This window comes from Leucopleurus acutus (assembly GCF_964270905.1).
Source record: "Leucopleurus acutus genome assembly, chromosome: 16".
NCBI lineage: Eukaryota > Metazoa > Chordata > Mammalia > Artiodactyla > Delphinidae > Leucopleurus > Leucopleurus acutus.
In genome coordinates, this window is record NC_139158.1 from 86,233,730 (window position 1) to 86,261,522 (window position 27,793).

The 27,793-nt window shown below is 56.5% G+C and overlaps 1 protein-coding gene across 1 annotated transcript; it reads left to right on the top strand.

Annotated features, from left to right (window-relative positions):
* Positions 1 to 180: 180 nt before the first annotated feature.
* On the top strand, positions 181 to 26,788 carry SS18L1 (SS18L1 subunit of BAF chromatin remodeling complex; the record flags this gene model as incomplete). Its single annotated transcript, XM_082857856.1, has 11 exons — positions 181 to 258; positions 12,851 to 12,927; positions 13,313 to 13,397; positions 13,982 to 14,126; positions 14,634 to 14,831; positions 15,599 to 15,760; positions 15,931 to 16,035; positions 16,839 to 16,931; positions 23,265 to 23,384; positions 24,855 to 24,982; positions 26,762 to 26,788. Exons 1-11 carry the CDS (start codon positions 190 to 192, stop codon positions 26,786 to 26,788), a joined length of 1,209 nt encoding a protein of 402 aa, XP_082713982.1. The 5' UTR covers positions 181 to 189.
* Positions 26,789 to 27,793: the final 1,005 nt, after the last annotated feature.

Below are 27,793 nucleotides of genomic sequence, written 5' to 3' on the forward strand. Positions count from 1 at the left end.
GGCGGTGGGCGGGGCGGCGGCGCGGCGGGCCCGAGGGCAACGCGGCGGCGCAGGGGCGGGCGAGCCCACGGCGCGGCGCCCCCCACGCCCCCCGCCCCCCAGCGACTGCGGAGAATGAGCGCCTCTGGCCGCCGAGAGCAGCCGGAGAATAAACCCCGATGATCTCGGGCTGATCCCGCACCCACGACCATGTCGGTGGCCTTCGCGTCCGCCCGGCCGAGAGGCAAAGGGGAGGTCACGCAGCAAACCATCCAGAAGGTGGGCTGGGGGCCGCGGGCCGGGGCTGCGGGGCCGCGGGGTGCGGGCGGGTGCCGGGCCGGGTCGAGGGCAGCCGGCGGGCGCGGGGCTCGAACAAAGCCGGGGCGCAGTCGACCGCCGCGACCCCGCCGTGGCCCGGCGCGCGCTTCGCGGCCGGCGTGCGCCAGCCTGGGCGGGGGCGCGGGGCGGCCCGCGGGGTGGTGTCGGCGGAGCCAAGCCGTGAACGACCCCGGGCCGCGCCAGGCACAGTGGGGACCCGCCGCTTTCGGGACCAGGGTCTGCGGGCAGGGGCGCAAGGCGGCGGGACCGGGTGCCCGCGGGGTGGTGTCCGCTGGCCGCTCGGCGCGCTAAGGGGACCCACCTGGCTGGTGAAAGCCGTGGCTCTGCGAGGTGGGCGTCCCCGGTCCCTGCGCGCAGCTTGACTGGTGGAGGCGCCACGGGGCGCATGGGGCGACGGGGACCCGGCCACGCCCGCCGCCTTAGGTGTTGGCAGTCCGAGGCACAAAGGGGCGCATCCAGAGTGTGGGACGACGTTCCAGCAGCCCCGCAACCCTTTAAGGAGCGTGCGACACCTCGGGGCTGACCTGCTGGCCAAGCTTCGCCGCCCTTATTCGAGTGTCAAATTGTTTTTCAGCGTGACACCTGGCCAACCTTCTCACCTAACAGAAACTTTACAGATTCGCTTTACAGCCTTGCCCGCGTTCTGTAAGTTTGGCCTCGTGGTTTTCTAGAGATAACCTTCTGGGCTTGGGGGCACCTTTAACAAAGCCTTAAGTTTTGAAATTGAGATTTAAATTTTCCTGCTGTTTGTGTTTAGAAGATAAGCTCAGAAGAAAGGGGGTGTTAGTCGTTCCCATTTGAATTTTCTCAGTGTCTTTGGTAGCTACGTTGTTTTCTTTTCTAATCTGGGGTCCTTGGCAGTATCCCTTAGGTTTCCATGAGCCTCCTTTTTCCCCAAGGGACTCACCTTGATGGTCATAGCCCTTCTTCCTTGATGACGTGACAGGACCTGGGGGACTTGTCCTCAGCCTCTTGGCTATTTTGAGACTACTTTTGCTGTGACTGGTTTTGACAAATTAGAAGCCTCAGTAAACGCTAAATAGGAAAGAGATGACTTGAGGAGCAGCAGAAATACAGGTTTAAAAGTGGGGTGTTTTTATTTGTTTAGTCAACACTTATGGGGTGCTTACTGTATACCAGGCCTTATTCTGAGGGCTTTGCAGGTCTTAGTTCATTTACTTTCTCGTGGTGGTTATTGTCATCCACATTTTATCAATCAGGGGACAGGTATAGGGAGGCTGAGTGCCCACTGCTAAGGTAGAGCCCAGACAGCGGCTCTGCCCCGACAGTGACTTCTGGGTGGGACAATGGGCTGGGCGGAGTCAAGCGTTGTGGCTCAGATGCACATGCTGGCAGCCCAAGGGCCTCTGCGGACCCTGGCTTTATGGAGCTTAAGTGTGATGAGTGTAGTCACTGTTCCTGAAGGTGCCTTGGCGTCAACATTCATCCAGTTATTTGCACTTTGCACCCACCCCCTATTAAAGCTCCCCGAAGTCTCCAGGCAAAAGTGTGTGTTGGAGCACTGCTTCCAAACCTCAGACCAGAAAGACTGCATCCCGGGGCAGAAAATCTGCCTGCTGACCTTTGGAGATGGGTCTTCACCTTAGGCTGTCACCTGATTTGACCTGGTAGGGCTCGCAGTCCGTGTACTCACCTTGCTGTTTTGTCCGTAAATATACATACCCGGGGCTCTTTTACTGGTGTCCTGAGAGGGCATGAGAGGTCCGTGTTCTGCACTCTGTGTCCACAGCACGTGCTCATGCTCAGAGCATGGAGAAAAGCCAGGGGTTCCTTGGAAGCGTGCAAGGTAGTCAGAGAGCAAGAAGTATAGTCTGTCCTTAGAGTATGTTTGGATAGGAGCCTGCCCGGCAAACTCCTACTCTGCCTTCAAGGCCCCACTGAAATGTCCCCTCGTCATGCCCCCTTGAGAGTCATGTGGTGAGTATAGCACTTTGACACATCACTTGGGCTCCCAGGTTTTCGTGTTGCTGACCTGTTCTTGTTGTCTTCCCAGGTTGGCACAGTGTCCGGCATAGTCACTGTCTGGTACACGCTGGAGCATCTGTGACACTGGTTCCATTAGTGCAAGTGTTTGGGATAGGCAGTTGTATTCGCTTCCTGTGGCTGCCATAACAGATTACCACAAACGGGGTAGTTTAAAACAGCAGAAATTAATTTTCTTACAGTTCCAGTGGGCAGAAGTCCGAAGTCACGGTGTTGGCAGGGTTGGTTCCTTCCTGGGGTTCCGAGGGAGGATCTGTTCCAGGCTTTGCTCTGAGCTTCTGGGGTTTGCTGGCAGCCCTTGGAGCTCCTCGTCTCGCAGACGTGTCCCCCCCACCTCTGCCTCCATCTTCGTGTGGCCCCTCTTCCTGTGTGTGTCTCTGTGTCCAATTTCCCTTTTCTCATAAGGACACCAGTCACAAGATTTAGGGCCCACCCGAATCCGTGTGACCTCAAATGTAAGTTGATTACATTTGCAAAGACCCTATTTCCAAATAAGGCCCTGATCACAGACACTGGGAGTTAGGACTTGAACGTATCATTTTGAGGGACACAGTTCAACTCGTAAAAGAGGATGCGTGGGGGAGGGGTGTACCAGACAAGGAGAACCAAGGAGCAGGGGTAGGAAGGGTCTCAAAGACTGAGGAAGTCTTGGGTGGTCCTGCCTTTGGTCTGCAGGGAGCAGGTACAGGCGCCAAAAGCGGCGGGGCTGGGAGGGCCAGCCTGATCTGGGGCACCTGGGCTGCGTGCTCAGGTGGTTTTGCTTGTGGTGACCAAGCATAGCATTAGTGCAGGTGCGACGCAGGTGAGAACCACAGGGGACGTGACTTTGCCAGAGGTCCTGAGGTGGAGGTGAGCCGTGTCTCAGCAAACTCCAGTGGCCCTGTAGCTGGCCAGCTGGCCTGCAGGCCAGAACCTGCCCTGCGCAGCTCTCCCTGGTTTGGGACCAGAGGCCGTGCTCCAGACGCCACCGGTGGGGGTGGGGCTGCCACCGTCTCCGTGGGCCGCACAGCTGGGCTGGGGCACGTTGGAGGGGCCCCCGGGAGCGGGCCTCGGCTGCCATGTGGGGCCTCGTTGCCGCGTAGCACATAGTAGTTGCTTAATAAATGTAAGTTTTGTCATTACTGTTTGTATTGGTTTCCTTAATTTGTTTCCTTGGCCGGAGAGCGGGAATGGTGGCTTGTCCCTCTGTACCCCCAGCACCTCGTGCAGGGGGAGACAGGCTCCACAGGAGCTGTGGGACAGGTGGGCAGCTGGTATGGGCCTGGCACGGGAGAGTGAGACCAACAGGGCGGCGGCCTGGTCCCCGTGTCCTCTGTGCCCAGGGGCACGGGCGGGCACATAGGGGTAAGGGATGGCCATCTGGGTTGCAGGGGGATGCCCTGTGCTCTCTCAGACCTGAAACTTCTCTTATAGAATGTGGGACAGGGGCTTGCCTGGTGGCGCAGTGGTTAAGACTCCTCGCTCCCAGTGCAGGGGGCCCGGCTTCGAGCCCTGGTCCGGGAACTAGACCCCGCATGCATGCTGAGACTAAGGAGCCCACGTGCTGAGACTAAGGAGCCTGCCTGCCGCAACTAAGACCCGGAGCGACCAAATAAATATTAAAAAAAAAAAAAGAATGTGTAGGCTAATTTGTAAGGGAGGTAAATTGGCCGTTTAAAATATTAGAGCTGCCTTCACAGTTGAGGATGGCCTGGGGACTCTGAGACTCCCACGAACTTGGCTAATTAATCATTTCTGAAAGCGCTTTCTCCCCAGTGAGCAGAACCTGGGAAGGGTCTCCGGGAATGGCAGTGATCGTGTCCCTTCACTCTGGTCCTTGGGGCCAGCCCTGGGGAGGGGCGGGGATGGGACCCGGGCCAGGGTGCTGCCCCTGAGCACACTTGAACCTGCCCCATGGAGGCTCTGAGTGCAGTCCCTGTGGGTGGGGAAGTGTATTCTCCGGGAGGGAACAGCCACCGCCAGGCCTCTGTCCCCTCTGCCCAGTGAAACTGGGCACAGAGCCCTCCTGCAGGCGCTGCTCCAACGCAGGTGTTGCCCTGGGTGCCCTCTGGTGGACGATGGAAGCACCTGGGTAAAGTCCACCCATCCCTTCCTAAAGCAGTCGCCTGCCTCTTCCAGGGCTGTATCTGTCTTCCAGAGTCTGGAGGCGGAGGGAGGGGCCACAGTCAGGGGCCCTGTGACACTCACTCGAGGTGTCCCCACTGCCCGGCCCTCTGCCCCTAGCCTGTTCCCTGGGCCAGTGGTCAGGGCCTGGGCACCGGCCTCTGTGCTGGGAGTCCCCTGCGATCCCCCGGAGCCCCACCCCCGGAGTGAGGGAGGCCAGGTGCTGACGTGCCCAAGCCGCAGGACCTGGGCAGAGTCGGGCCAGCCTGGACCTCCTGCTCTGTGGCGGGCACCACGACTGTGCACCCTGCCGCGTGAACGTGACGGGAGTCAAAAGGCTCCAGGGATAAGGTGCTAGATGTTTGTGCCGCGAAGGCTCCTGAAACGTGGTCCCGGGCCCGAGCAGATGGGCGATTGCACCGGGGCTGCTCGGGGTTCTTTTTGTTGCAGGGGTGGAGGATGGGCAGTGGGCCCTGGGATGGGGTGAGGGGGGAGTCCCGTGGAGCTGGGGGGGTGTGGTTTCCTGGGTTCAGACTCTCATTCAGCTGTAACAGTGCACAGCCCAGCCCCTGCTGGGCCTCAGGTTCCTTGTTTCAAGGAGGATGACGTCGTGGTTAGACGTGATCACCTGGCACAGGAAGGCACGTGACCTTGCAAGTGACGGTCTCAGCCTTTTGATTGGACCCTTGACTGGAAGTGATGAGTGGATTCTGAAGGGGAGGAGATTCCAAACCACAGGAAGCCACCTGGAGTCCAGGGTCGAGGCAGAGGGAGCTGCGCTCACGGGGGCGGAGTGGTGGTGACTGAGACAGGAGGTGGCCCCAAGTCGCTTGAGGAAGGTGAACATGTGTTTGCAGTTGTGTCCACGTTAACGTGTCTTATCGCGTCCTTAGAGTCTTTGGAAGTTGAACACGTGTGTCAGACACAGGTAGGACCACGAGGCGGGGGCCAGCCCCTCCCAGGGACACCATGGGAGTAACGTTTGGGGTTTTTTGAAACCCACACACCTGATTCACGGATTCTCCAATCAGGTAAATATGTTTGAAGGGGTCCTGTCAGCGTCCATCAGCAGAGTCTGTGGTGCAGCTTGTGCGTCCCCTGCAGTGGTGGGTGCCCGTGTGCTGGGGAGAAGAAGCCCTGATCAGTTAGCAGCGTCGGCCCTGAGAGCTGCGGTGGGAAGAAGGGCTCAGCCACCTGGTGATGCTTGCCCAGCTCTCCAGCTGGCCCCGGGCTTGTCCCGCTCATGCCTCGGGTGGTTCCCAAGACTGATCTCACGTGGAGTCCACCCCATGTGTGGGGGGCATGCGCTGTGGCCTTGTTTGTAGCTACAGAAGCCAGAGACTGAGTACCACGTGTTTGTTTGTTCCGTGGAAGTCTCTGGAGCCTAGGAAACAATGAGGGGGGCATCTTTGTGGCTGAAACGGGACAGTCTCCAAGATATCAGGGAGGCTGGGAGACCAGCGGGACGGGAATGTTCCCTGTGTGCACGCAGCGGGGGCGGGGGGCAGGGGATGCTTCCAGAGCTATCCGAGGTCGGCTGGAATGGCAGCCGAGGGTGGGAGGTGCGAGGCCCACCCTTCCCTTGGGGCTGCCTGGACTTCAGCCCATCCGTGAACCTCTTCCCACTTAAAGGGCAGCAACTTTGTTAATTATAAAAACAGCCACAGGGAGGTTGTGAAGGGTCTTCCTGCCCATTGTGGGGTGACCTGAGCCCCCCTCAGCGGCAAGCCTCAGGGCTTCCAGGCCCCTCTGTGGCCCCTATTCCAGGGTTGTCGTGAGGGGCCACTCCCCCTTCAGAGATCCTCACCCAGGTTCCCCTGGTGGCCCCAGCCCAGCTCTTTGTGGTCTCTAGGACCCCCAGTCCCTCGCCTTCCCAGTTCCCTGTCATCCTCGCTTCCTCACCCACCCAGTCCGGACCCCACGTGCGGCGCCCGCAGCCCCAGACATGTCCCCTGAGCCGGGCCCTGCGTCCTCGCCTGCGTGTCCTCACGGCCAGGCAGGCCCACGGGCAGCGGAGCCCCCACGTCAGTCATCGGTTCCTTCACAGCCGAGTCCAGCCCCTTGTAAAGCCTGTGGTTGATGGTCACAGAAACAGCAGCCAAGGAGGGACAACCCCCGGGTCTGCACCGTGTTCCCGCCCCCACGGGGAGGCTTGGTGTGAGGCCTGTGCCTTCAGGTGCCCTCTCGGAGCCCTGAGACCACCAGGGTGACCACGTGCAGAAGGCCCCGAACTGACCCCAGTGCTGAGCCCACGTGAGACCCGCAGCAGACCCACCCTGACAGCCCAGAATCACGAGAACTAAGGAACTGTCGCTTTCACCACGGCACGTGGGGATGTTTGTGATGCAGCAGCGGGTAACGGAGGCGCCCATGTGTGTTGTGACCTTGGTCCCATCAGCCTCTGCAGTCATCCCAGGCTCAGGTTCAGAAAGTCACCCTCTTTGCTGGGCACAGGACTCCCTGTCCCCCAGCTGCCCCACCGTTCCCCGTCTCCGACGTGCCACACCCTCTTCTCCAGGTTCCTGGAACTTTGTCTCCGTTTTTGGACGTGCCCTGCTCCACCAGGCCTTTTACCTGTGCTGTCCCCTCCACCTGGGCTGCCCTTCCTCTCACCTCCACCGGCGCGTTCCCGGTCAGCTTTCCAGCCACGGCCCAGATGCCATCCCTGGGTGCCCACCGGGGTGTCCGCTGCTAAAATCATGATCGACACGCTGCCGCCTTGTGGCACCAGGCAGACATGTGCCCACGGCCATCTCTCCCCATCTCCGGCCGCCTGCTGCCTGCTCCGCCGTGAGCATGAGTGGGGTCTGGCCGCCTCTCCGTCGTGCTCGCCTGGGCCTAGGACAGGCCTTCAGAGATGGGGATCTCACCACCACTCGGCGGCTGTGGCCCTCGATGCTGAGCTCCAGCTCCTCCACCGTCTCTACTCTCTGCCCCCAGCATCCTCGCCTCCGGAGGCCCTGGGCCATGCCTGGCACTTGGGTTTCAGCCCTCAGGCTTCAGAGCCTTTCTCTGCGACATCACCTGCCCTGTCACCCCTGAATCTATAGAAAATCAGGCTTCCCAAGAGGGCAGAGAGTGAGGGATGTGCCTTCTGTGCAGGAATACCCAGAATCACGTGTGAGGAAGCTCAGGAGACACAGCAATAAGTACATGAAGAAGCAGATCGCTAATCTTCCCGTCAGTTAAGTGGTGACTTTATTTTTCAGCTGTGTACTAGGGATACACATTTTTAGACACACACCAGGGAGAGAGAAGAGTAGGTAAGCCCCTGGACCCACCCAGCCCCGGCAATCCCAGACACTTGAAAATCACCTCTTACACAATGTTGTAAATCAGCTATACTCCAATATTAAAGAAATAGAAAAAAGGAAAAAATTTAAAAGATCAAAAAAAGAAACTTTAAAAAAATAATAAAAATAAAATCACCTTTTAAATGATAACAGTAACAAATGCCTCTCTTAGAAATTTCAGTGAACACAAAGGCATGTAAGAAATAAGATCTATATTCTAATCTCCAGTCTGGAGAGAGCCAGAGTTTCCCTCCTGTCCCCTATTTCTTGTTTCTGGGTTAGATTAGATTACTCAGCAAACCCTGCCTGCACATAAAGAATCAAATAGTGCTGTGGAGCTTGTATTAAAAATCAGGGGTCATCCTTCCACCCCTGTGCTGTTTCCCACCTCCCAGCAGCACCCTCCGGCTCTCATCATTGCTAAACCAAGTGGCTACTTCTGGAATGCTTTTAGCTTTAAGCATTGTCTGTTGACTTAATGCACTCAGGCTATGATAACAGAATACCATGGACGTTCAGTAGTCACAGCAAGTCCGAGACCAAGGTGGTGGCGGAGTTGATTCCCAGTGAGGACCTGCTCCCTGGCTTGCAGACCGTCATCTTCTCGCTGTCTTCACACAGCAGACAGAGGATGCTCTGGTGTTGTCTCCTTCTCACACAGGCAGTGATCTCCTGATGGGGGCTCTACCCCCATGACCTCATCTAAACCTAATTACCTCCCAAAGGCCCCACGTCCGGGTGCCATCACATTGGGAGTTAGGGCTTCAACATAGGAGCTTTGGTGGGACAGCAGATACTCAGTCCATAACATTTGTTGGCCTCACATGATGATGATGGAAAAGGAGGACTTGGCTCATTTGCATGCCCCTCCCCCACCACACACCTGTGCTCCCATTGCCCCAGTATGGCTTCCTGGTGGTTGGGATTAGATTCACCTCTGGCTGTGATGATGAAACTGTTGTTCCATGCAGGATCACGTGATCATTTTTCCTGCCCAGTCTTTTCTTTTCCCTGCAGTTGGCAATCTCACTTTTTTTTTTAAATAAATGTATTTATTTTTATTTATTTATCTTCGGCTGCTTTGTTTCTTCATTGCTGCGCACGGGCTTTCTCTAGTTGCACCGAGCGGGGGCTACTCTTCGTTGTGGTGCACAGGCTTCTCATTGCAGTGGCTTCTCTTGTTGCGGAGCAGGGTCTTTAGGTGCGCGGGCTTCAGTAGTTGTGGCACGCGGGCTCAGTAGTTGTGGCTTGCGGGCTCTAGAGCGCAGGCTCAGTAGTTGCGGCACACGGGCTTAGTTGCTCCGCGGCATGTGGGATCTTCCTGGACCAGGGATCGAACCCGTGTCCCCTGCACTGGCAGGCGGATTCTTAACCACTGTGCCACCAGGGAAGACGCCTCACTTTATTTTTAATCACTTCTCACTAGTTTATCCCAGACTTTCTTCCAGCCATGGAAGCCTCCTCAGCTCAGGTAGTCTGTCAGTCTTTCTCCTCTGAAAGACACCTTTAGTCAGGTTATTCTTTTCAGAAAGTCCCCGTCAGAATTGGCTAATCCTTCCTCAGGAAATCTCCCTCAGGATGGGGTCATCCCTCCTCAGAAACTGCCTCTCAGGATCAGGTCATCACTCCTCAGAATCTCCCCCACAGGATCGGGTCAGGACTTTTCTGAAAGTCTTCCTCAGTGTCAGGTCATTCTCTTCAGGAAGTCTCCCTGGGGATTGGGTAATCCCTCTCAGAAAGTCTTTCCAAGGATAGGGTTGTCCCTCCTTAGGAAGCCTCTGACTGATCTGGGCCATCCATCTTCAGGAAGTCTCCCTCAGGATTGGGCCATTCTTCCTCAGAAAGTCTCCCTCAGGATCAGGTCATTCTTCCTCAGAAAGTCTCCCTCAGGATCAGGTCATTCTTCCTCAGAAAGTCTCCCTCAGGATCAGGTCATTCTTCCTCAGGAAGTCTCCCTCAGAATCAGGTCATTTCCCCCCAGAAAGTCTCCCTCAGGGTCGGGTCATTCTTCCTCAGAAAGTCTCCCTCAGGGTCGGGTCATTCTTCCTCAGGAAGTCTCCCTCAGGATCAGGTCATTCTTCCTCAGGAAGTCTCCTCAGAATCAGGTCATTTTCCCCCAGAAAGTCTCCCTCAGGGTCAGGTCACCCCCTGCAGAAGTCTCCTTCGAGATCGGTTCACCCCTCCTCAGAAAGTCCCCTCAGATTTGCACCATCCCTCCTCAGGAGTCTCTGTCAGGATCAGCTCATCACTCCTTCGAAAGTCTCCCTCAGGATCAGGGTATCTCCCCTCATGAAGTCTCTCTCAGGTCCTGTTATCCCTCCTCAGTGTCTCCCTTAGGCTCCTGTCATCCCTCCTCTGGAAGTCCCTCGAGGATTTGGTCGTCACTCAGGGGTTCCTGCTTTTGATCCTGTCGTCGCTTCTATAGAGGCTCCCTCGCAATTGGGCCATTGCTCCTTTGCTGCCCGAAGCTTCTATCCTGTGTGGAGGTGCTCAGTACTGTGCTTTTCACTCCATTCATTTTTAGGACCTTGCTGTGCCCCAGTGTGTTTGTCAAGCTGGGTCCTTTGAGAACCTTTCCATCTGGACATTCACATCCTTCAAGTTCTGAGGAAAAGTCTTGAACAATTATTTTTGTTTTTTATAAACTTTATTTATTTAATGTTTTTGGCCGCGTCGGGTCTTAGTTGTGGCATGCAGGACCTTTCATTGTGGCGCGGGTTCTTCGTTGTGGTGCATGGGCTGCTCTCTAGTTGTGGTGTGCAGATTTTTTTTCTCTCTAGTTGTAGCGAGCGGGTTTTCTCTTCTCTGGTTATGGTGCACGGGCTCCAGAGGGCATGGACTCTGTAGTTTGCGGCACGTGGGCTCTCTAGTTGAGGCACGTGGGCTTAGTAGCCCCACGGCATGTCGGATCTTAGTTCCCAGACCAGGGGTCGAACCCGCGTCCCCTGCATTGGAAGGCGGATCCTTTACCACTGGACCGCCAGGGAAGTCCCTTGAGCAATTATTTTTGGATGCATTTCTTCGTTCCTGTCTTTCTGAAAGTCCTAGAAGAATTGTTTTTGGCCATTTGGATTGTCCTTCAATTTCATTACCCTTTCTGTTTTCTACATCGGTCTTTTGCTCCGCTGTCTAGGAGTTTTCTACTACTTCATGTTCCAACTCTTCTGTTGGTTTTTTTTGTTGTGGTCAATGTATTTTAAATACCCCAGAGCTCTTTTTGTTCTCTGTTCTGTTTAATAGTGTGTTATTTTAAAAAAATAGATCCAATAACTTCTTTTATCTTTGAGGATATTAATAATAGTTGGGTTTTCTTTCTTTTTGTATTTTAAGTTTCCTTCTTGCATAATCTTCGTCTCCTCCAGCTTTTGGCCTCTGTCGCTGGTTTTGTTGGATCTAATTTACAGGCTTCCGGGAAACGCTGGTGCGGGTCACCCATCTGAGGTCTTGGCTAGAGGTGTCCCCCTGCTGTCGATGTCTGGTACTTTCCTCCTGGGCTGGTCATTTTCCCTGAATCCCCCCTTGGGGACTCCTGCCAGGTAGCTGTGGGGAAGGTCCCAGAGCCTCAGCCCTCCCAAGCCTGGTGAGTCCCCAGTGTGGGTCTGCGTCACATCCGGCACCTGGGTTCTGCTAATTCAGTTCTTGCTCTTCCAGTTGCTTCCGCTTCTAGAATCCTGCTGCCTGCGCAGCTGTTTCAGCTGTGTTCACTTGGTCCTGGTGAAGGGTTACTGTCTTCACCCCTTTCCCACCAGCCAGGTCTGGGAGGGTTTGGACCTCAGCGCACACCCAGCCCGCCATCCTCCCCGCAATGTGTCCTGGTCTTTTTTCCATAACTTCACTGAGATGAAGTTATGGAAAACTTCATCTCAGTGAAGTTAGTACCTTGCTTAAAAAAAAATATCCTAACAGTGTAACATTTTTCTCCGGCTTGTAAAAACTACAAAGACGTTTGTAATGTCCGGTTAACGACTCATCCTGTGGTTTCCTGTCATTGCTTAAGTCGTCCCGTCACTGAGCATTTGGCGTCCCCCCTTTTTCGAGCTGACACGAATGACGCTGAAATGGACACCCATGCGTGCGGAGTGTGTGGCCTCGGGAGAGGATTCCTGCCGGGCATCGGGAGGCCAGGAGGTAGAGCCCGTGGAGCCTTTTAAGGGTGGCTCTGAGAGGGAGAGGACGCGGCCTTTGGTGGTTGTTTTCCTTTCTTAATTCATCTGGGGAAGTCTTCCTGGGCAAACGGCCGGGATGCCCGGTCCCCCTGGGTTTGATCGCCTGCCTATGGGTGGGCCCCACCGGCAGCCCCAGCCCAGAGCGCCCTCTGGTGGTTCCCTGTGTCGGGCCGGCTCCTTGGCCAGGGTGGGAATGGCTGAATTTGGGCATCAGCTCCACAGTGGGGAGAAAACACTCAAGCACAGAGGAGGAGGTTATAACTAAAAAAACCCGAACAAGGGAAATCAACCCTGAAGGCTCAGGGGCTGAGCGGGGAGGGAGAGGCGAGCAAGGCCACGGCAGGGCTGGCCCTCGGCGCTCGGGTCCCCCTACCCCCGCCCCACGTCCAGGTGGGGAGTGTCCACGCCAGGCCTCCTGGCCGGCCATGTGCGGCCCCTCCCACGCTCCCACGCGACCTTCCTCCCTCTTCTGCGGCCTCTGTCCCCTCCTGTCTCCGCGGGCCACCCAGGTGCTGTCGCCGAGTGGCCATCCTGGGGCAGCAGCTTCGTGGGTCTAGGAGATGCTCGCAGGGGTGCAGGCAGCCCCCCCCGGAGTCCCCACTGTGTGGCCGTGATTTGTGGGCCTGACACTCCAGACTCCGGGTCCACCCTTGCTGGACAGAAGCACCGGGGCCAAGGGCCCTAGAAAATGGGTCCTGCAGGCTGTGGGTTTCCTGTGCAGAGTGAGAACCTGGACTGGGGGCGCAGGGCGGGTGTGGGGAGGGATGGGCCCTGGTGCCTGCAGGGCTGCATGCTTGGCACAGGGATGTGGAAAGTGCTCGGCCCTGCTGGATGGGGCCGTGAGGGGGCGGTTCTGCTGACGGGCACCGCTGGGCCGCGTGAGCCGTGAGCCGGGGCTCGCGAGCCCCGCAGCGGGCCGCCCGCGGATGCACCGTGTTCCCCCGCTCACGTCTGCTTCTCCTTCAGATGCTGGACGAGAACCACCACCTGATCCAGTGCATCCTGGACTATCAGAGCAAGGGCAAGACGGCCGAGTGCACCCAGTGAGTGGCGTGGCTGCCCGTGCCCGTCCCGGCTGCCTCTGGGGCTTGGTGGCCTGAGCGAGTGGGGCCTCAGGGTCAGCTAAGCTGCTGGGTCAGCGCCCCTGGGTGGCTCCCCAGGGAGAGGTGGGCAGGTTTGGAGGGGAGTGGGAGTGTGGGGGAGAGGGGACCACTGGAGGGGCCCAGGCCAGCCGCACCAGGGGACAGCAAGCTCCTCCAGGTGGGACCTCGTGTGACCCCAGGGCCCCCCCCATTCTCTGAACTGATCCGGTAGCCACTCCCCCTTGGCCACCAGGTCGGGGGTCTCCCCCCTCATCCTGGACCGCAGAGCACTGTGCCGCCTGCCCGTGCACACCCTCCTCCCCCTCAACCGCACCCTCGCCTGCAGGTACCAGCAGATCCTGCACCGGAACCTGGTCTACCTGGCCACGATCGCGGATTCTAACCAGAACATGCAGTCCCTGCTGCCTGCCGTGAGTGCCTGCCACGGGGTGGGGGGCCCAGGTGTAGACAGCGTTGTCCAAACCTTCGGGGCTGCTCTTTGGTCCAGATCTGGGAGGTGAGGTTGCCAGGGGTCACTGGTGAGCTCCACCTCCCGTCTGCCTCCTGTGATCAGAGGTGGGCTTGGGCTGGGGGCGGAGAGCACCCTGGGAACCTGGTGCTGAGGCACCGGACAGGCTGTGCAAGGGCCCTGGGGCACAGGGGGTGTGAGGGCCAGAGCCGGCTGGCCAGCTGAGACCAAGAGGGGTGGGGCGGGTGTGGGCAAGGTGAGGTGGACGTAGCTCCCTGAGTCCCAGGAAAGGGGGGCCCGGCTTTAAACCTCCAAGTGTGTGTCGATAGCCCGGGGAATGCTTGGCATAGCATTTCCATCTTGGCCTGAGGTGTCCGAGCCGGCAGTCAGCGGCGTCCAGCTGCATGAGGGCGGTGTCCCACCCTGGAGGTGCTGGCCGGCAGCCATGGGGTATGGCTGTGGGTCTCAGGGCGGCTGAGCCCCCGGAGCGGCTCCTGGTGGCCCTTCTCCACGCTAACCTTCTCGGTGCCCTTCCTGCTGCCACAGCCGCCAACCCAGAGCCTGGCGCTGGGCCCCGGAGGGCTGTCGCAGAGCGGCTCGGGCCAGGGCCTGCACTCGCAGGGCAGCCTCAGCGACGCCATCGGCGCGGGCCTGCCGCCACCCTCCCTCATGCAGGCCCAGATCGGCAACGGTGAGCGGCCCTGGGCGCGCTGGGCTCTGGGTTGGTTCCGGGGGGCAACGGGGTCACCGGCTGGGCTCCCGGGTGGCCGGCCACTGCGGTGGGGACCCTCTCCTACCGGAGGCCCTGCTGCAGGCGTACGTGCTCGGGGTGACACGCGGAGGGATAAGGCCCTTATTCCAGGTCCCCTGCGAACTGGGGCTGCGTCACCTCAGAGCGCGGGCTTCCGTGTGGGGCTCCTGTCCTTGGGTTGAGAACCGCCACTAGCCGTCGGGAACCATTGATAAAGGTAACAGGGAGCAGGCGGCCCCTCTGCGCGCTCAGCACGTGTGTGCATTTCCTGGTCACGCGCCCGTGTCCCTCGCTCGTTGCGTCCTTGACCATGGTCAGCCTCCCCCCAACAGCCGCGTGAAGGAAGCTGGCCCGGGGGGCGGGGGGGAGGCCCTAGCGCGAGGCCAGGGCTGCTGTCAGAGGTGGTCTTTGGTGGGTTTCAGCGCGCCCCCCCCACCGCCCTGGCAGGTCCAAACCACGTGACTCTGCAGCAGACGGCGCAGAGCACGCTGCCCACCACCTCCATGAGCATGTCCGGCAGCAGCCACGGCTCGGGGCCCGGCTACAGCCACTCGGGACCGGCCTCGCAGAGCATCCCCCTGCAGGGCCAGGGCGCCATCAGCAGCTACGTGTCCCGGGCCAACATCAACATGCAGTCCAACCCAGGTACCATCCCCAGAGACCCCGCTCCCCTCCAGCGCAGGCCAACGTGGTCCCCAGGGCCACCCTCCTCCGGAAACCCCCAAGGGGCGAGGGCCGGGGGCTGGGCGGCTTCAGGGGAGGCTCTGAGGAGGGGCAGCAGCCGCCCCGCTGGGAGGACTGGGTGGCAGCCAGTGCACAGGAGTGGGAGGCTGAGGGGCAGGTGGGGCTGCGGGGCCTTGAGCACTTGGGAAGCGTCCGGTCCCAACCAGGGTGTCCCAGGACAGTCAGACGCACCGGGGTTCAAAGGCTTAGAACAGAAAAAGAGGATGTGAATTATCTCCTTAGCTCTCGCTACGCTAATTACACATTGAAGACAATCTAGTTTGGATATATTGAGTCAAATAAAATGTCACTGAAATAGATTCCCTCTGTTTCTTCTCATTCTCTGACGTGGCTCACGTCCCCTGTGCTGGACGGTGCTGCCCTGGAGGGTCCCGAGCAGGGGTGGCAGGAAAGGACAGGCAGGCGGGGCCCCCACTGGAGCCTTTGAGACCCGGGTCTTGGGGGAGGGCGAGGCGATAGGCTCCTCTGGGACCAGCCTTGGGGACTTAGGGGCGTGGGCGCCGGCATTTCACATTTTATGAGTTGCCCAAAGGCGCGTTGGCAGGAAGGGTGGCGTGGCCTCGCGGGGCAGAGCTGCACAGGCCCAGCCCGGGAGGAGGGCTCAGGCGGGCCTGCGGGGTGCCGCCCAGGAGCTTCTTGGGTTACACGGGGTCTGTCGTGTCCCCCAGTGTCCATGATGCACCAGCAGGCAGCCTCGTCCCACTACAGCGCGGCCCAGGGCGGGAGCCAGCACTACCAGGGCCAGTCCATGGCCATGATGGGCCAGAGCGGGCAGGCGGGCAGCATGATGGGGCAGCGGCCCATGGCGCCCTACCGGCCCTCCCAGCAAGGTGAGGCCCCGCCCCCGGTGCAGGGAACGGTGGGGGAGGGGCAGTGCGTGCAGTGCGTGGGGCAGGCCTCCCCGTGTCCCCTGGGCGGGCCTGGTGGAGTGTCCTCTGAGTGGGGGCCCGTTGGGGAGGTTCTGGGGCTCGGGGAGGTGACTTCCGGCGCTGTCCCCTAGGCTCGTCCCAGCAGTACCTGGGCCAGGAGGAGTACTACGGCGGCGAGCAATACGGCCATGGCCAGGCCGCCTCGGAGCCCATGAGCCAGCAGTACTACCCTGACGGTGAGGCCGCAGTGGCTTCCGTCCGCTGCTCACTGGTTGTTCCCAATTCAGACCCCAGAGCGAGTCCCCTTTGGGGGCGGGCGGCGGGCCTCTGCTGAGAGGAGCTTCCGGCACTGGCCCCCTGGGGCTGGGTGTGCAGTCCTGAGGATGGACGCGAGTTCATCGTGAGATGCTCTCAGGAAGGTGACAAGCGTGAGCCAACTGTCCCGTGACGCTCCCCTCCCAGCTGCTCAGCTACAACTTCTGCAGCTTCTTTTCCTTTTCCATGTCACCTTTCAGGCATCTTCAAATGTCCCCAGGGTTTGTGGAGGTGGCATTTAACATGGCTGCAGAGGGCGGGTGGGATTTGGGGAGGACCCCCCAGGCAGGGTGCGTGAGCAGGCCTGGTGCTGGGGAGGTGGCCAAGACCGGGGAAGGGCAAGCCGTGACCCCCCTGTGGAATGGTGGCCGGGCCTCACGAGGTGTCACGCACTCCGAAGGGAGCCGGCGGGGGGATGGTGACCGTGTAGCGACGTTAAGAGCTGACGTCCACGTGTGTGTCACGCATCGGGCACCGAGTACACTCTGTAACCGTGGCTGGTTGGTCCTCACGCTGCCCCGAGGGGCAGGTGGCCGTCTGCACTTTAAAGTGAGGGAACCGCAGCTGCCTGATGGCAGGAAGTGCCCCCGTGGGTTCCGTCTAGGGAAACCGGACCGCACCCAGCGCCGGGGTCTCCTGACCCGACGGCCGAGTTCACGCGGCCTCTCCTGGGTCTGGGCAGCCGGGGCCTCCGCTGACTGCAGGGCACCCTGTTTGCTTGCAGGACATGGCGATTACGCCTACCAGCCGGCGTCCTACACGGAGCAGAGCTATGACCGGTCGTTTGAGGAGTCCACGCAGCACTACTACGAGGGCGGTAAGGTGGCCGGGCCTCAGGTTCCGGGCCCGACGGGCGTGGGGCGTATGGAGATGGGGGCCAGGTGCCGATAAAACCGCCGAGGTGATGTCACCAAACACAGATTTGGGAAGAAACAGGCATAGTCGGTTCTCACACGGTTCTCAGGTGCGGGGACTTCCTGCCGCCCCAGGGGCCCCGAGAGGAGAGGAGCCATTAAGCTCACAGAGTGGCGTGGTCCTGGGCCTTGGTCTGGACGTCAGGATTGGGGACAATGGCAAGGCTGCCCGGGGCCCGGAGAGGAAAAGGCAGATGATATGTACAGAACAGGTGACTCGAAAATGTGACTTTTGGGGTGACTTTTTTTAAGTTGTAAAAAAGGTAAAGTTTACCATTTTAACCATTTTTAAGTGCACAGTTCAGCGGCACTAAGCACATTCATACTGTTGTGCGACCACCATCATCACCACATCATCTCAGAGCCTTCTCGCCTCCCCAACCTGACACGCTGTCCCCAATAAACACTAACTCCCCACTTCCCCTCCTCGACCCTGCTCCCCTCCCCCTCCAGGAAAGCGGGGCTCAGCCTCCTCCGCGGGAGGGCCCCCGCCTGCCTCGCCTGCTGCTCCCCGGGACGAGCTCGTTGAAGTCTGAAGGGCACAGTTCTGTACCCTCGCTTTGGGTTGCGTACGATTGTCTTTCATAATTGATGAGTTTGCTAAAACATTCAGGGACTTCTTTTAAGGCAAGTGTGGCATATGACGCAGTTTCCTCCTGGATCTGGAAGCATTTTGTTCCGCCTTGTTAATGACCCCTGCACGTGTTAACACGGTACCGGCCATACCGCAGCCGGTGGCCTGCCGGGTCTTGTTTAGGGTGAGAGGTGCGGGGGGGAGTTTGCTTTGAGAGGGCTGGGCGCATAAGTGGCCTGCTGCCCTGAGAAGGGCAGGATGTTGGGTGGGAGCAATAAGGGGGTCGCCTGAAGCCAACAGAACTTTCTAGTAATTAGGTTTGTCCCCCAGGCGGATGGGGAACCTCGAGGGGCACGGGTGGCTGGTCCTGGGGTTGTGCACAGGAGGTGGTATCTGGCAGGAGCCCTGTGGGGTCCCCGGAATGAGAGGACCAGTGTCAGGAAGGGACCAGGGCATGGCCAACCCAGCCGAGCAGGACACTGTTGCTGTCGGGGCCACTGCAGAGGAAACCTGGAAGTCCCGATGGCATTTCCTGTCCGTGAGGTTTGCAGGAGCAAGGGCTGGACAGAGCCAGTGTCCGCTGTGACACGCCCAGGGCGCTTCTGTGGCATGTTCCCCCGGGTCATGCCAGGTGTACAGGACCAGGGTGTCCGGGTGCCACCTGCTGCGTAAAACAAAGGGCGCTAAGAGCATACACACCACAGCCAGCCTCTGGAGAAACACCTGGGACAGCGATGGAGATGATGAGGCTGGGCGGGGGAGGGGGCCTTCCTCCCCGGACCTGTTGAAGACGGACTTGGTTTGTTTTTTTATTTCTGAATCGCCCAGTTAGAAGTCAAACTTACTGAAAATCAAAGCACTAACCCTGTGGCCCTCCAGACCCGCCCACACCCCCCAGTCCTGGGGTTGCAGCACCGCTGTTTGGGGCGTTTCCCCCGATGGCGACGGTGGCTGTGATCGGGCGTTGGGGATGGTGGGGACGGCTCCGCCCCAAATGGCTGCCACGCGGGTCCCCGAGGCTCATCCTTGCTTGGCGACAAGGCTGTATAGACGGGTCGGTCACCCTTGTGCATTAGCACCTCTGGCTGTCCTACGGCCACGTTCCTGCCACATTTAATGACAACAGCAGCCTCTTCTTGCACAAATAAGTGGTTCCTTTTTTCACGGCCATGTCACAGAATGTTGCAAGATTCTTAAAGATAGAAACAAATGAAAAGGAGAGGAAAAACAAGAGAAGTCGTTGTACCGGCCAGTGGTGGAGGGAAGGCCCTGGAGCTGCTGTCGCTGTCCCAGGCTGTTCTAGGAAGAGCAGTCTGGGCTCCCCAGCTCTGCTGCTCCCACGAAACCCTCCTGAGAATCGCTCAGGCTTGTTCAAAGAAGTCCTGCCTCTCTCCTTTCAGAGTTGTCCATACAGGTCCATCTTCTACTGGGATTTGGCCCCGGGTCAAGAGAAGGTTTTTCTGGGTGCGTGAGAGTTGCGTCGGGTTCTCACCCCCTGCACACCTGCTGTGTCTAGGCCACGGCGGCTGCTGCTGTGAATTAACTCCTTTACCCGTTATCCTAGAAAGAGAAAAGGGGCTGTAAGACACGAGAATATGCAGACTGACCCCAAAACTCTGAAACCCTGGAGAAAACCTGCCAAGTCTCTGATGAATTTCTCCGATGCATTCCTCACAAAGACAGTGAACCTGGGTCTCCACTGGTCACTGACACCCCCTCAGCCATCGGCCATCCCATCGGCCATTGTTGCTGGGACCGGTCATGGTTGTGAGGAGGGAGCAGCTGTCAAGGTGTTTCCTTAGATGATGACCAATCAGAAAACCCAGCAGATTCCTCAGAGCCCACTTTGGAGAAGAGCTCCTGCGCTGTAGAGCGTGTGTTCCTTCATTGTTCTGCGCAGCTGGAAATTGAACTTCCTTATGGGGTTTTAAGCCTTTCTACATGAATTCGCTCTCAATAAAGCTGTTATTCTAAAATGTACGTTATCAGGATCCCAGTTTTAAAATACTTACATTTTACTGGACTTCCCTGGTTGGTGCAGTGGTTAAGAATCCGTCTGCCAATGCAGGGGACACGGGTTCGAGCCCTGGTCCGGGAAGATCCCACATGCTGTGGAGCAGCTAAGCCCATGCACCACAACTACTAAGCCTGCGATCTAGAGCCCACGCGCCACAACTACTGAGCCCACGTGCCACAACTACTGAGCCTGTGTGCCACAACTACTGAGACTGCATGCCGCAACTACTGAGCCCACATGCCACAACTACTGAGCCTGCACTCTAGAGCCCGTGAGCCACAACTACTGAAGCCCATGTGCCTAGAGCCCGTGCTTCGCAACAAGAGAAACCACTGCAGTGAGAAGCCCATGCACCACAACGAAGAGTAGCCCCTGCTTGCCGCCACTAGCGAAAGCCGCGCGCAGCAACGAGGACCCAACGCAGCCAAAAATAAATAAATAAACAATAAAATAAAAATTTTAAAAATGAAAAAAATCTATAAAAAACTTAATTAACTAAAAACAAAGACAAGAACAAGAAAACCACAAGCAGCCCTCTTTTCCAGGCTGTCTGGTGCCACAGGGGGTAAACACCCCGGGTCCCCTCGCCCTGCCTGCTCCTGCTAGAGGACGGGGTCTCATGCAGAGAAAGACCCACACTCTGCGGTTAAAGGCCAGACACTGTGGTTTTGAAAAAAACGATGAAACTAAACTTAAATTGGTCTTCTTATAAAGGTGTTTTGAAAACAGAATGGAATTTAGTCTCTACACCAATCTAAAACTCTTAAGACCTGCATTAGGAAGACTTCGTAGCAAGATTTTTATTTATGTATTTTTAAAGTTTTGTTTAAATATAGTTGATTTACAATGTTGTGTTTCAGCTGTACAGCAAAGTGATTCAGTTATACACACACACACGGACACACGTATGTATATATTCTTTTTTTAGGTTCTTTTCCATTACACACATAGAAAGATTTTTAAATTGTTTTTAATACTCCCTTTTTTAAAAAAATTTATTTATTTTATGTATTTATTTTTGGCTGCATTGGGTCTTTGCTGTGTGTGGGCTTTCTCTAGTTGCGGCGAATGGGGGCTACTCTTTGTTGCGGTGCGCGGGCTTCTCACTGCGGTGGCCTCTCCTGTTGCGGAGCACGGGCTCTAGGCACGCAGGCTTCAGTAGTTGCGGCACGTGGGCTCAGCAGTTGTGGCTCGCCGGCTCTAGAGCGCAGGCCCAGTAGTTGTGGCACACGGGCTTAGTTGCTCCGCGGCATGTGGGCTCTTCCCGGACCAGGGCTCGAACCCGTGTCCCCTGCATTGGCAGGTGGATTCTCAACCCCTGCGCCACCAGGGAAGTCCCCAATACTCCCTCTTAACTGTTGGTAATTATTTGGTAATACGTTTACTGCTCTCCCAGTTATGTTCTTACCAGGAGCTTTCTTCCAAAATGAGGCTTTAGCACGGGTGCTGGCTGGCCAGTTAGAGTTTGGAAAATGAGAATTAAGCCATTTTCTCTGGGAAAAGAAAAAGTAAGTGAACCTAAAACATCTCTGGGACTGTACCCACATATAGATGCAGAACACAAGGGCAAGCGTCTGCCTCTTTTCGTTCATAAAGTCACAGGAAAACACATTACAGGTCTGAGCTGGAACCCTGGCTTGCATGTTTGCCAATAAGACGAGGGTGTCCCAAAACTTCTGGGGTCCCTTTGAACTGTGGGGATCATACGGCTTTTCCCGGTGTCTGTGTCCAGATCTCCTTCTTCTTAGAAGGACATCAGCCACTGGATTAGGGCCCACCCTAACCTTGTATGACCTCCCTTTAACTAATTCATCTGCAAAGACCCTATTTCCAAATAAGGCCACAGGTTCCTGGGGTCAGGACCTCAACAGCTCTTTTGGGGGGACACAGTTTACCTACAACACTGGTATTGGTCTTTGTCTTAATTGCATTAACCTCTTCACTTTGGCGATATATTTGTATTTCTATAAGACAGTAAGAGAAAGTATTGTATTGGCCAAAAAGTTCATTCGGTTTCGCTGTAAGATGGCTCTAGTAGCGCTTAGCTGTCTTTAACTTCATTTGAAACAATTTTGTAATTTTGTTAGATTGTATGTGACAGCTGTCATACCTGTGCATTTAAAAAAAAAAAAAAATCAGGGCTTCCCTGGTGGCGCAGTGGTTGAGAGTCCGCCTGCCAATGCAGGGGACGCGAGTTCGTGCCCCGGTCCGGGAAGATGCCGCGGAGCGGCTGGGCCCGTGAGCCATGGCCGCTGAGCCTGCGCGTCCGTAGCCTGTGCTCCGCGATGGGAGAGGCCACAGCAGTGAGAGGCCCGCGTACCGCAAAACAAAACAAAACAAAATAAAAAAAAATCAAAACTGGTGAATTTTTGTGTAGCCATTTTAATACTGAAGATGGAAGGAAAAAAAGCAACATTTTTGGCCTATTAAGCTTTATTATTTCAAGAAAGGTAAAATCGCAACCAGAATGCAGAAAAAGATTTGTGCATTGTATGGAGAAGGTGCTGTGACTGATCCAACGGGTCAGAAGTGCTCTGCGAAGTTTCACGTGGAGATTTCTCCCTGGATGATGCCCCACGGTCGGGTAGACCAGTTGAAGTTGATAGCGATCAAATCAAGACATTAACTGAGAGCAATCAACCTTGTACCACGCGGGAGATAGCTGACATACTCAAAATATACAAATCAAGCTCTGAAGATCATTTGCACCAGCTTGGTTATGTTAATCGCTTTGATGTTTGGGTTCCACACATGAGTTAAGCAAAAAAAACTTCTTGACTGTATTTCCTCTTGTGATTCTCTACTTAAACGTAACCAAAATGTTCCGTTTTTAAAACAAATTGTGACGGGCGATGAAAAGTGGATACTGTATAGTAATGTGGAACAGAAGAAGATAAGGGGGCAAGCGAAATAAACCACCACCAACCACACCAAAGGATGGTCTTCATCCAAAGAAGGTGAAGTTGTGTATATGGTGGGACTGGAAGGGAGTCCTCTATTATGAGCTCCTTCCAGAAAACCAAATGATTAATTCCAACAAGTACTGCTCCCAATTAGACCAACTGGAAGCAGCACTCGACGAAAAGCATCCAGAATTAGTCAACAGAAAACGCATAATCTTCCATCAGGATAAGGCAAGACCCCATGTTTCTTTGATGACCAGGCAAAAACTGTTACAGCTTGGCTGGGAAGTTCTGATTCATCCACCGTATTCACCAGACGTTGCACCTTCGGATTTCCATTTTTTTCGGTCTTTACAGAATTCCCTTAATGGAAAAAATTTCAATTCCCTGGAAGACGGTAAAAGGCACCTGGAACAGTTCTTTGCTCAAAAGGATGAAAAGTTTTGGGAAGACGGAATTATGAAGTTACCTGGAAAATGGCAGAAGGTAGTGGAACAAAACGGTGAATACGTTGTTCTATAAAGTTCTTGGTGAAAATGAAAACTGTGTTTTATTTTTACTTAAAAACTGAAGGAGCTTTTTGGCCAACCCAATAAAATAAAATAATTTGAATTGTTGTGGAAAAGAAGAGGTACTGGAGCAGTGGACTCGGTCTAGGGAACCCACAGCTGCCCATGCCTCGAGGGACAGCGGAGCTGCCATTGCTCTCTGGAAATGAGCTCATGTCTCCTTCCCTCTGCAGGAAACTCACAGTACAGCCAGCAGCAGGCGGGGTACCAGCAGGGCACAGCCCAGCAGCAGACGTACTCCCAGCAGCAGTACCCCAACCAGCAGAGCTACCCTGGGCAGCAGCAAGGCTATGGTAAGTGGTGGCGGGGGCATCACAGGAACGCGGTCATTCGGTGGGCGCCCAGCAGGCTTCTTATTTTGGAACAGTTGTAGATTTCTGGAAAAGCTGTGAGGAAAGCTGAGAGTCCCCCCATGGTTAACCTCGTCCATTACCGGGGCCCTGTGGTCACAGCTAAGAAACCAAGGTTGGTGCATGGACGTGGACTGAGCCAGTTTCTTCAGATCTCACTGGCTCTCCTGCTTGTCCTTCTCTGTCCGGGACCAGGCCAGGATCCCACATGACATCAGCCCCACAGCTCCTTGGGCTGTGAAAGTTCCTCAGACTTTCCTCATCCCTCTTGACCTTGGCACTTTTGAGGAGGGCTGGGCGGGCACTGCCTAGACGCCCCCTCAGGTTGGGTTTGTCTGGCCTGGGTTCTGGAAAGAAGACCACGGCGAAGCGCCTTTGCGTCCCCTCCTGTGGGCATGACTTGCCTCCGTTGAGTATGGCCTTGGTCACATGGTCAAGGGCGTCTGCCAGGCCTCCCCAGTGTCGGGCTTCCTTCCCTCTCCTCCTCCAGACTCTGACATCACTGGTCCAGCCCCACTCGAGGGGGCACTGTGTACATCAGGGGTCCCCAACTCCCGGGCCGCGGACCAGTACCGGTCCGCGCCGGTTAGGAACGAGGCCGCACAGCAGGAGGTGAGCGGTGGGCGAGTGAGCAAAGCATCATCTGCCACTCCCCAGCGCTCACATCACCGCCTGAGCCATCCCCCCCTCCCCCGTCCGTGGAAAAATTGTCTTCCATGAAACCAGTCCTGGTGCCAAAAAGGTTGGGGGCCGCTGGTCTACATAGATTATTTGGAATTCTTCTGTAGGGAAGATGGGTCTCTTCTCCTCCATTCACTTAGTTATTGATCGTTTATTTATATTGGTAGGTGCGCACGGGTATTGATTTTACACATTGAGTTACGATCCAAACTTCTTTCTTTTATTGTTCAAACCGTCTCAGCCCTGCCTCTTGGGAGCTCAGGTTGGTGCCTGTGGCCCTTGGACGTGCCCCATCCTTTTGGTTTAGAGCACTTTCTTCCTTCTGGGACCACAGTGTTTCCCGTGCCCCAGCCCTAGAAACAGCCAATTTTGGAAAAAACACTCGGCCTTTGTCAGTTTCTCCTAAACCATCTACTTAGGCTCCGGAGGCACAATTACCGTCTCGCGCGCGTTTTCACCATTTGCTGTGTGTTTGACTCCCGTGTTTACGGTGACCACCGTGACTGGTATAAGCTGGTCCCAGGAAGCGGACCCGGGGCGCTGAGAGTGGCCCCCAGGCTCCGTCCGGGTGGCGGTGGGAGCACAGCTGCGAACCACGCGGGACTCCGCGCAGCCACCAGCTGTGGCGCTTTCACTGCACGGGCTTAATGTGGAGGGAGAACGGGTACCAGCGTCAGGGGCTCGGGCGGACGGGGGCATGGGGTGGTCTCACGGCTCCCGCGTGTGTTCTAGGGCCTGCCCAGGGCGCCCCCTCGCAGTACTCCAGCTACCAGCAGGGACAAGGCCAGCAATACGGAAGCTACCGAGCGTCTCAGACGGGCCCGTCCGCCCAGCAGCAGCGGCCTTACGGCTACGAGCAGGCAAGCCTTCTGCCCGTTTCCAGACTCGCAGCCCCCGCGTGCGTCAGACGTGACGAAGGTTTCCCTGGTCGTCAAGAGAAACAATAACACAGGGTGAACTGGCACCCAGTGTCCCTCCAGAACATTTATTCTCTGAGCCTGTAAGGTTTTTAAAAATTACCTCTTCGGTCAGACACAGCTGGCTCTGTGTCCTTGTCCTTTCACACCTCGGGTGTTTCCCGCGCGCCTAGCAGCGTCGGGGGTCTGGTGCGCGCTTGGGGGCCCCGGCGACTAGGCAGATTCTAGAGCTTGTATCTCGCCTGACACAGCCGGGCGCTGTTGGCGCCGGGATGGAGCAGCGGCAGGTAGTTCTGAGAAGAGGACCCAGAGGGCAAAGGGACAGAACGACGGGGGGCAGGGCTGGCGTAGACCAGGTCGGGGAGGCCCTCTCTCGGGCGACAGTGAGGCCATCAGACCTGAGCAGAGCCGCTCAGGCTCCCAGGACGGCAGGGAGGCCTCGCCCACCTGACGAGGATCTGCTCTGCGTGGGGTGGGGCCCTGGAGGCCGTCGGAGCCTTTGGTGACAGCACGGTGGCTGCTGGAGAGGTGAGAGGCTCCAGGACTCTAGGTGCTCTCAGAGATAGTGCCAGCGGGATTTGCTGGTGGGCTGGACGTGGGGCGTGTAGGAGAGGCGGGTCGGAGCGGCCCCAGGGATTTCAGCCTGGGCTGCTTGAGGCAGTTGCCGTTTCTCGGGGTGCAGAGGGCTGTGGAGAGGAAATCAAGCTTAACTTCAGATGCCTCTGACTTCCACCTGGAGGCGTGGAGGAGAAGGGCGGTAGATGATGGATGTCGGCCCCTCCTGGTGGGAGAGAAACCCATGAGGGGTGAATGTAAGTGTCCGGGGGCCTCTCAGCGGAGGTGCCACGGGGCCAGGACATGAGGATGAGGGTGAGCCAGCCTCGGGACGCAGCCGTTTAGAGGTCCTGAGGCGGCCAGGTGTGTCTCATGCGAGTCGGTCAGGAGGAGCCTTGGCGTCTGCAGCTCAGGGCAGGAGCAGGGCAGTGGGGCGGGAGGAGACTTATCCTGGGCATCTTTGGAACCTCCTTTGAAGAGAGCCCCTTGCAAGGGCTCATTGTCCATCGGTGGCCTTTTGTGCTGGGTCATAGGCACTAATGACCGTTTACACGGCTAATGAAATCTCAAGGCACCACATGGATGACGGGTGTTTTTCTCAGGTACCTGAATAGGAAGGTCCTGTATTTTATTCTTTTAAATGCTTCTCACCCTGCTCTCTAAAGAGAGATCATGAACCAGTCATACTTAGAGGATGAGTTTTCAACACGAGTAAACAAGCCCAGGGCAGGGTAATTAAGGAGGAAACCTTTTTGACCTTGAAGAGAGCAGTGTGGAATGTTCCCGAGTGTGCCGGAAGTGGTGCCAATGTCGCTTGTGGCTGAGGGAGCCCGTCACAGACCTGTTCACAGCAGGCTCAGGGTGGGGACGTGACTTGAGGCACCTGGACCAGGCCCAGCACAGTGAGCTGCTGTGTGACTGGGTGAACCAGCCTCTTCCACCCTCTGACCTAAATCAGTCGCTGCAGCCTGGAGAGTGGCTTCTGGAAGGCCGCTTATCTGCCTGCCTCCTGGAAACAGGCAGAGGCTGTTTGGTCGCTTGCCTTTTATGTTCCCTCCACCTCTCATCCTGGGTGTTGGCGGGGGGGCGGGAGTCTGTCTTACCCTTGGGCGTGGACCCTCTTATGCAGGACTGTTGGGGTGTAATCTGTGTCTTGGTCTCTTGCAGGGCCAGTACGGAAATTACCAGCAGTAAAGGACAAACATTCTTATGGAGGCTTGCAGCGGCATGTCTGTCTGGGATGGACAGGCCAGTGACAGTTCTGATGAGCTGTGACCTGCGGGCTGCCCCTTCACCCCACGCAGCGTCTGCATGTGAAGCGTGCACATTTCACGTGGGGTAGGACGCCGAGCGTGCACCGCTGGTGCAAGACAGCGCTTTGATGGTGTGACATATTTGGTGCTGTGTATAGTATTGTATGTCCATACACGGAGAGGTTGTCCCTTTTTGTCCGCCTCCCCCCCCGCAGTGTTTCTAGCTAGCTTTAGGGGTCCTTTTGTCATCAGAGTGTTCTGTGCCCAGTGATGGGACACCTACAAGAGGCCATAGTCCACGTACTTGTATAAACAGACCTTAGGTCTGACACCCCTCATGCACTGTCGCACCGTGGGTTGTAAACTTGTCTTTCACTGTCCGCACCGCAGCTGGACACGTGTGCACAGCCCCTGGATGGCAGCCTCTTCCTGTGCCTCGATGGGGGGGTGGGGGGGGTGGGAGGCATCTTCTGTGATTTGCGTCAGTTTCTGTTACACGATGGAAAGGATGACTAAGCCTCATTTGGAGATGCTGTGAACCGTTATTTTCAGAGCTCACTCGTTACCTGTGTCTCTCACCAATTGTGTTTATCCAAAAAGTTATATGTTTTTGTATTAAAAAGTAAAGAGGGATCAATGACTATGTTCTAAATAAATAGGAATCCATGAAGGCAATGAATGATTAGCCTTACCCAGGGAGAGTGGTATTGCTGAAAGAAAGAGAATGTAGTCTCTGGAATTACTTTGGCTTTGGCCCTTGTTTATCTGATGGTCATTTCTGGAATTTTAATATTTAATATGCCCAATTCCAAAGTTATAATTTAAAATATTGACACCAAATTTTCCAAACTGTTGGCAAGTTGTTTATTTTATACCACTTCTTCCAGGACCTACTTATTCAGATCTCCAAGCAAGCGTTCCTTTTCTTTTAGGGATATCTGAAATT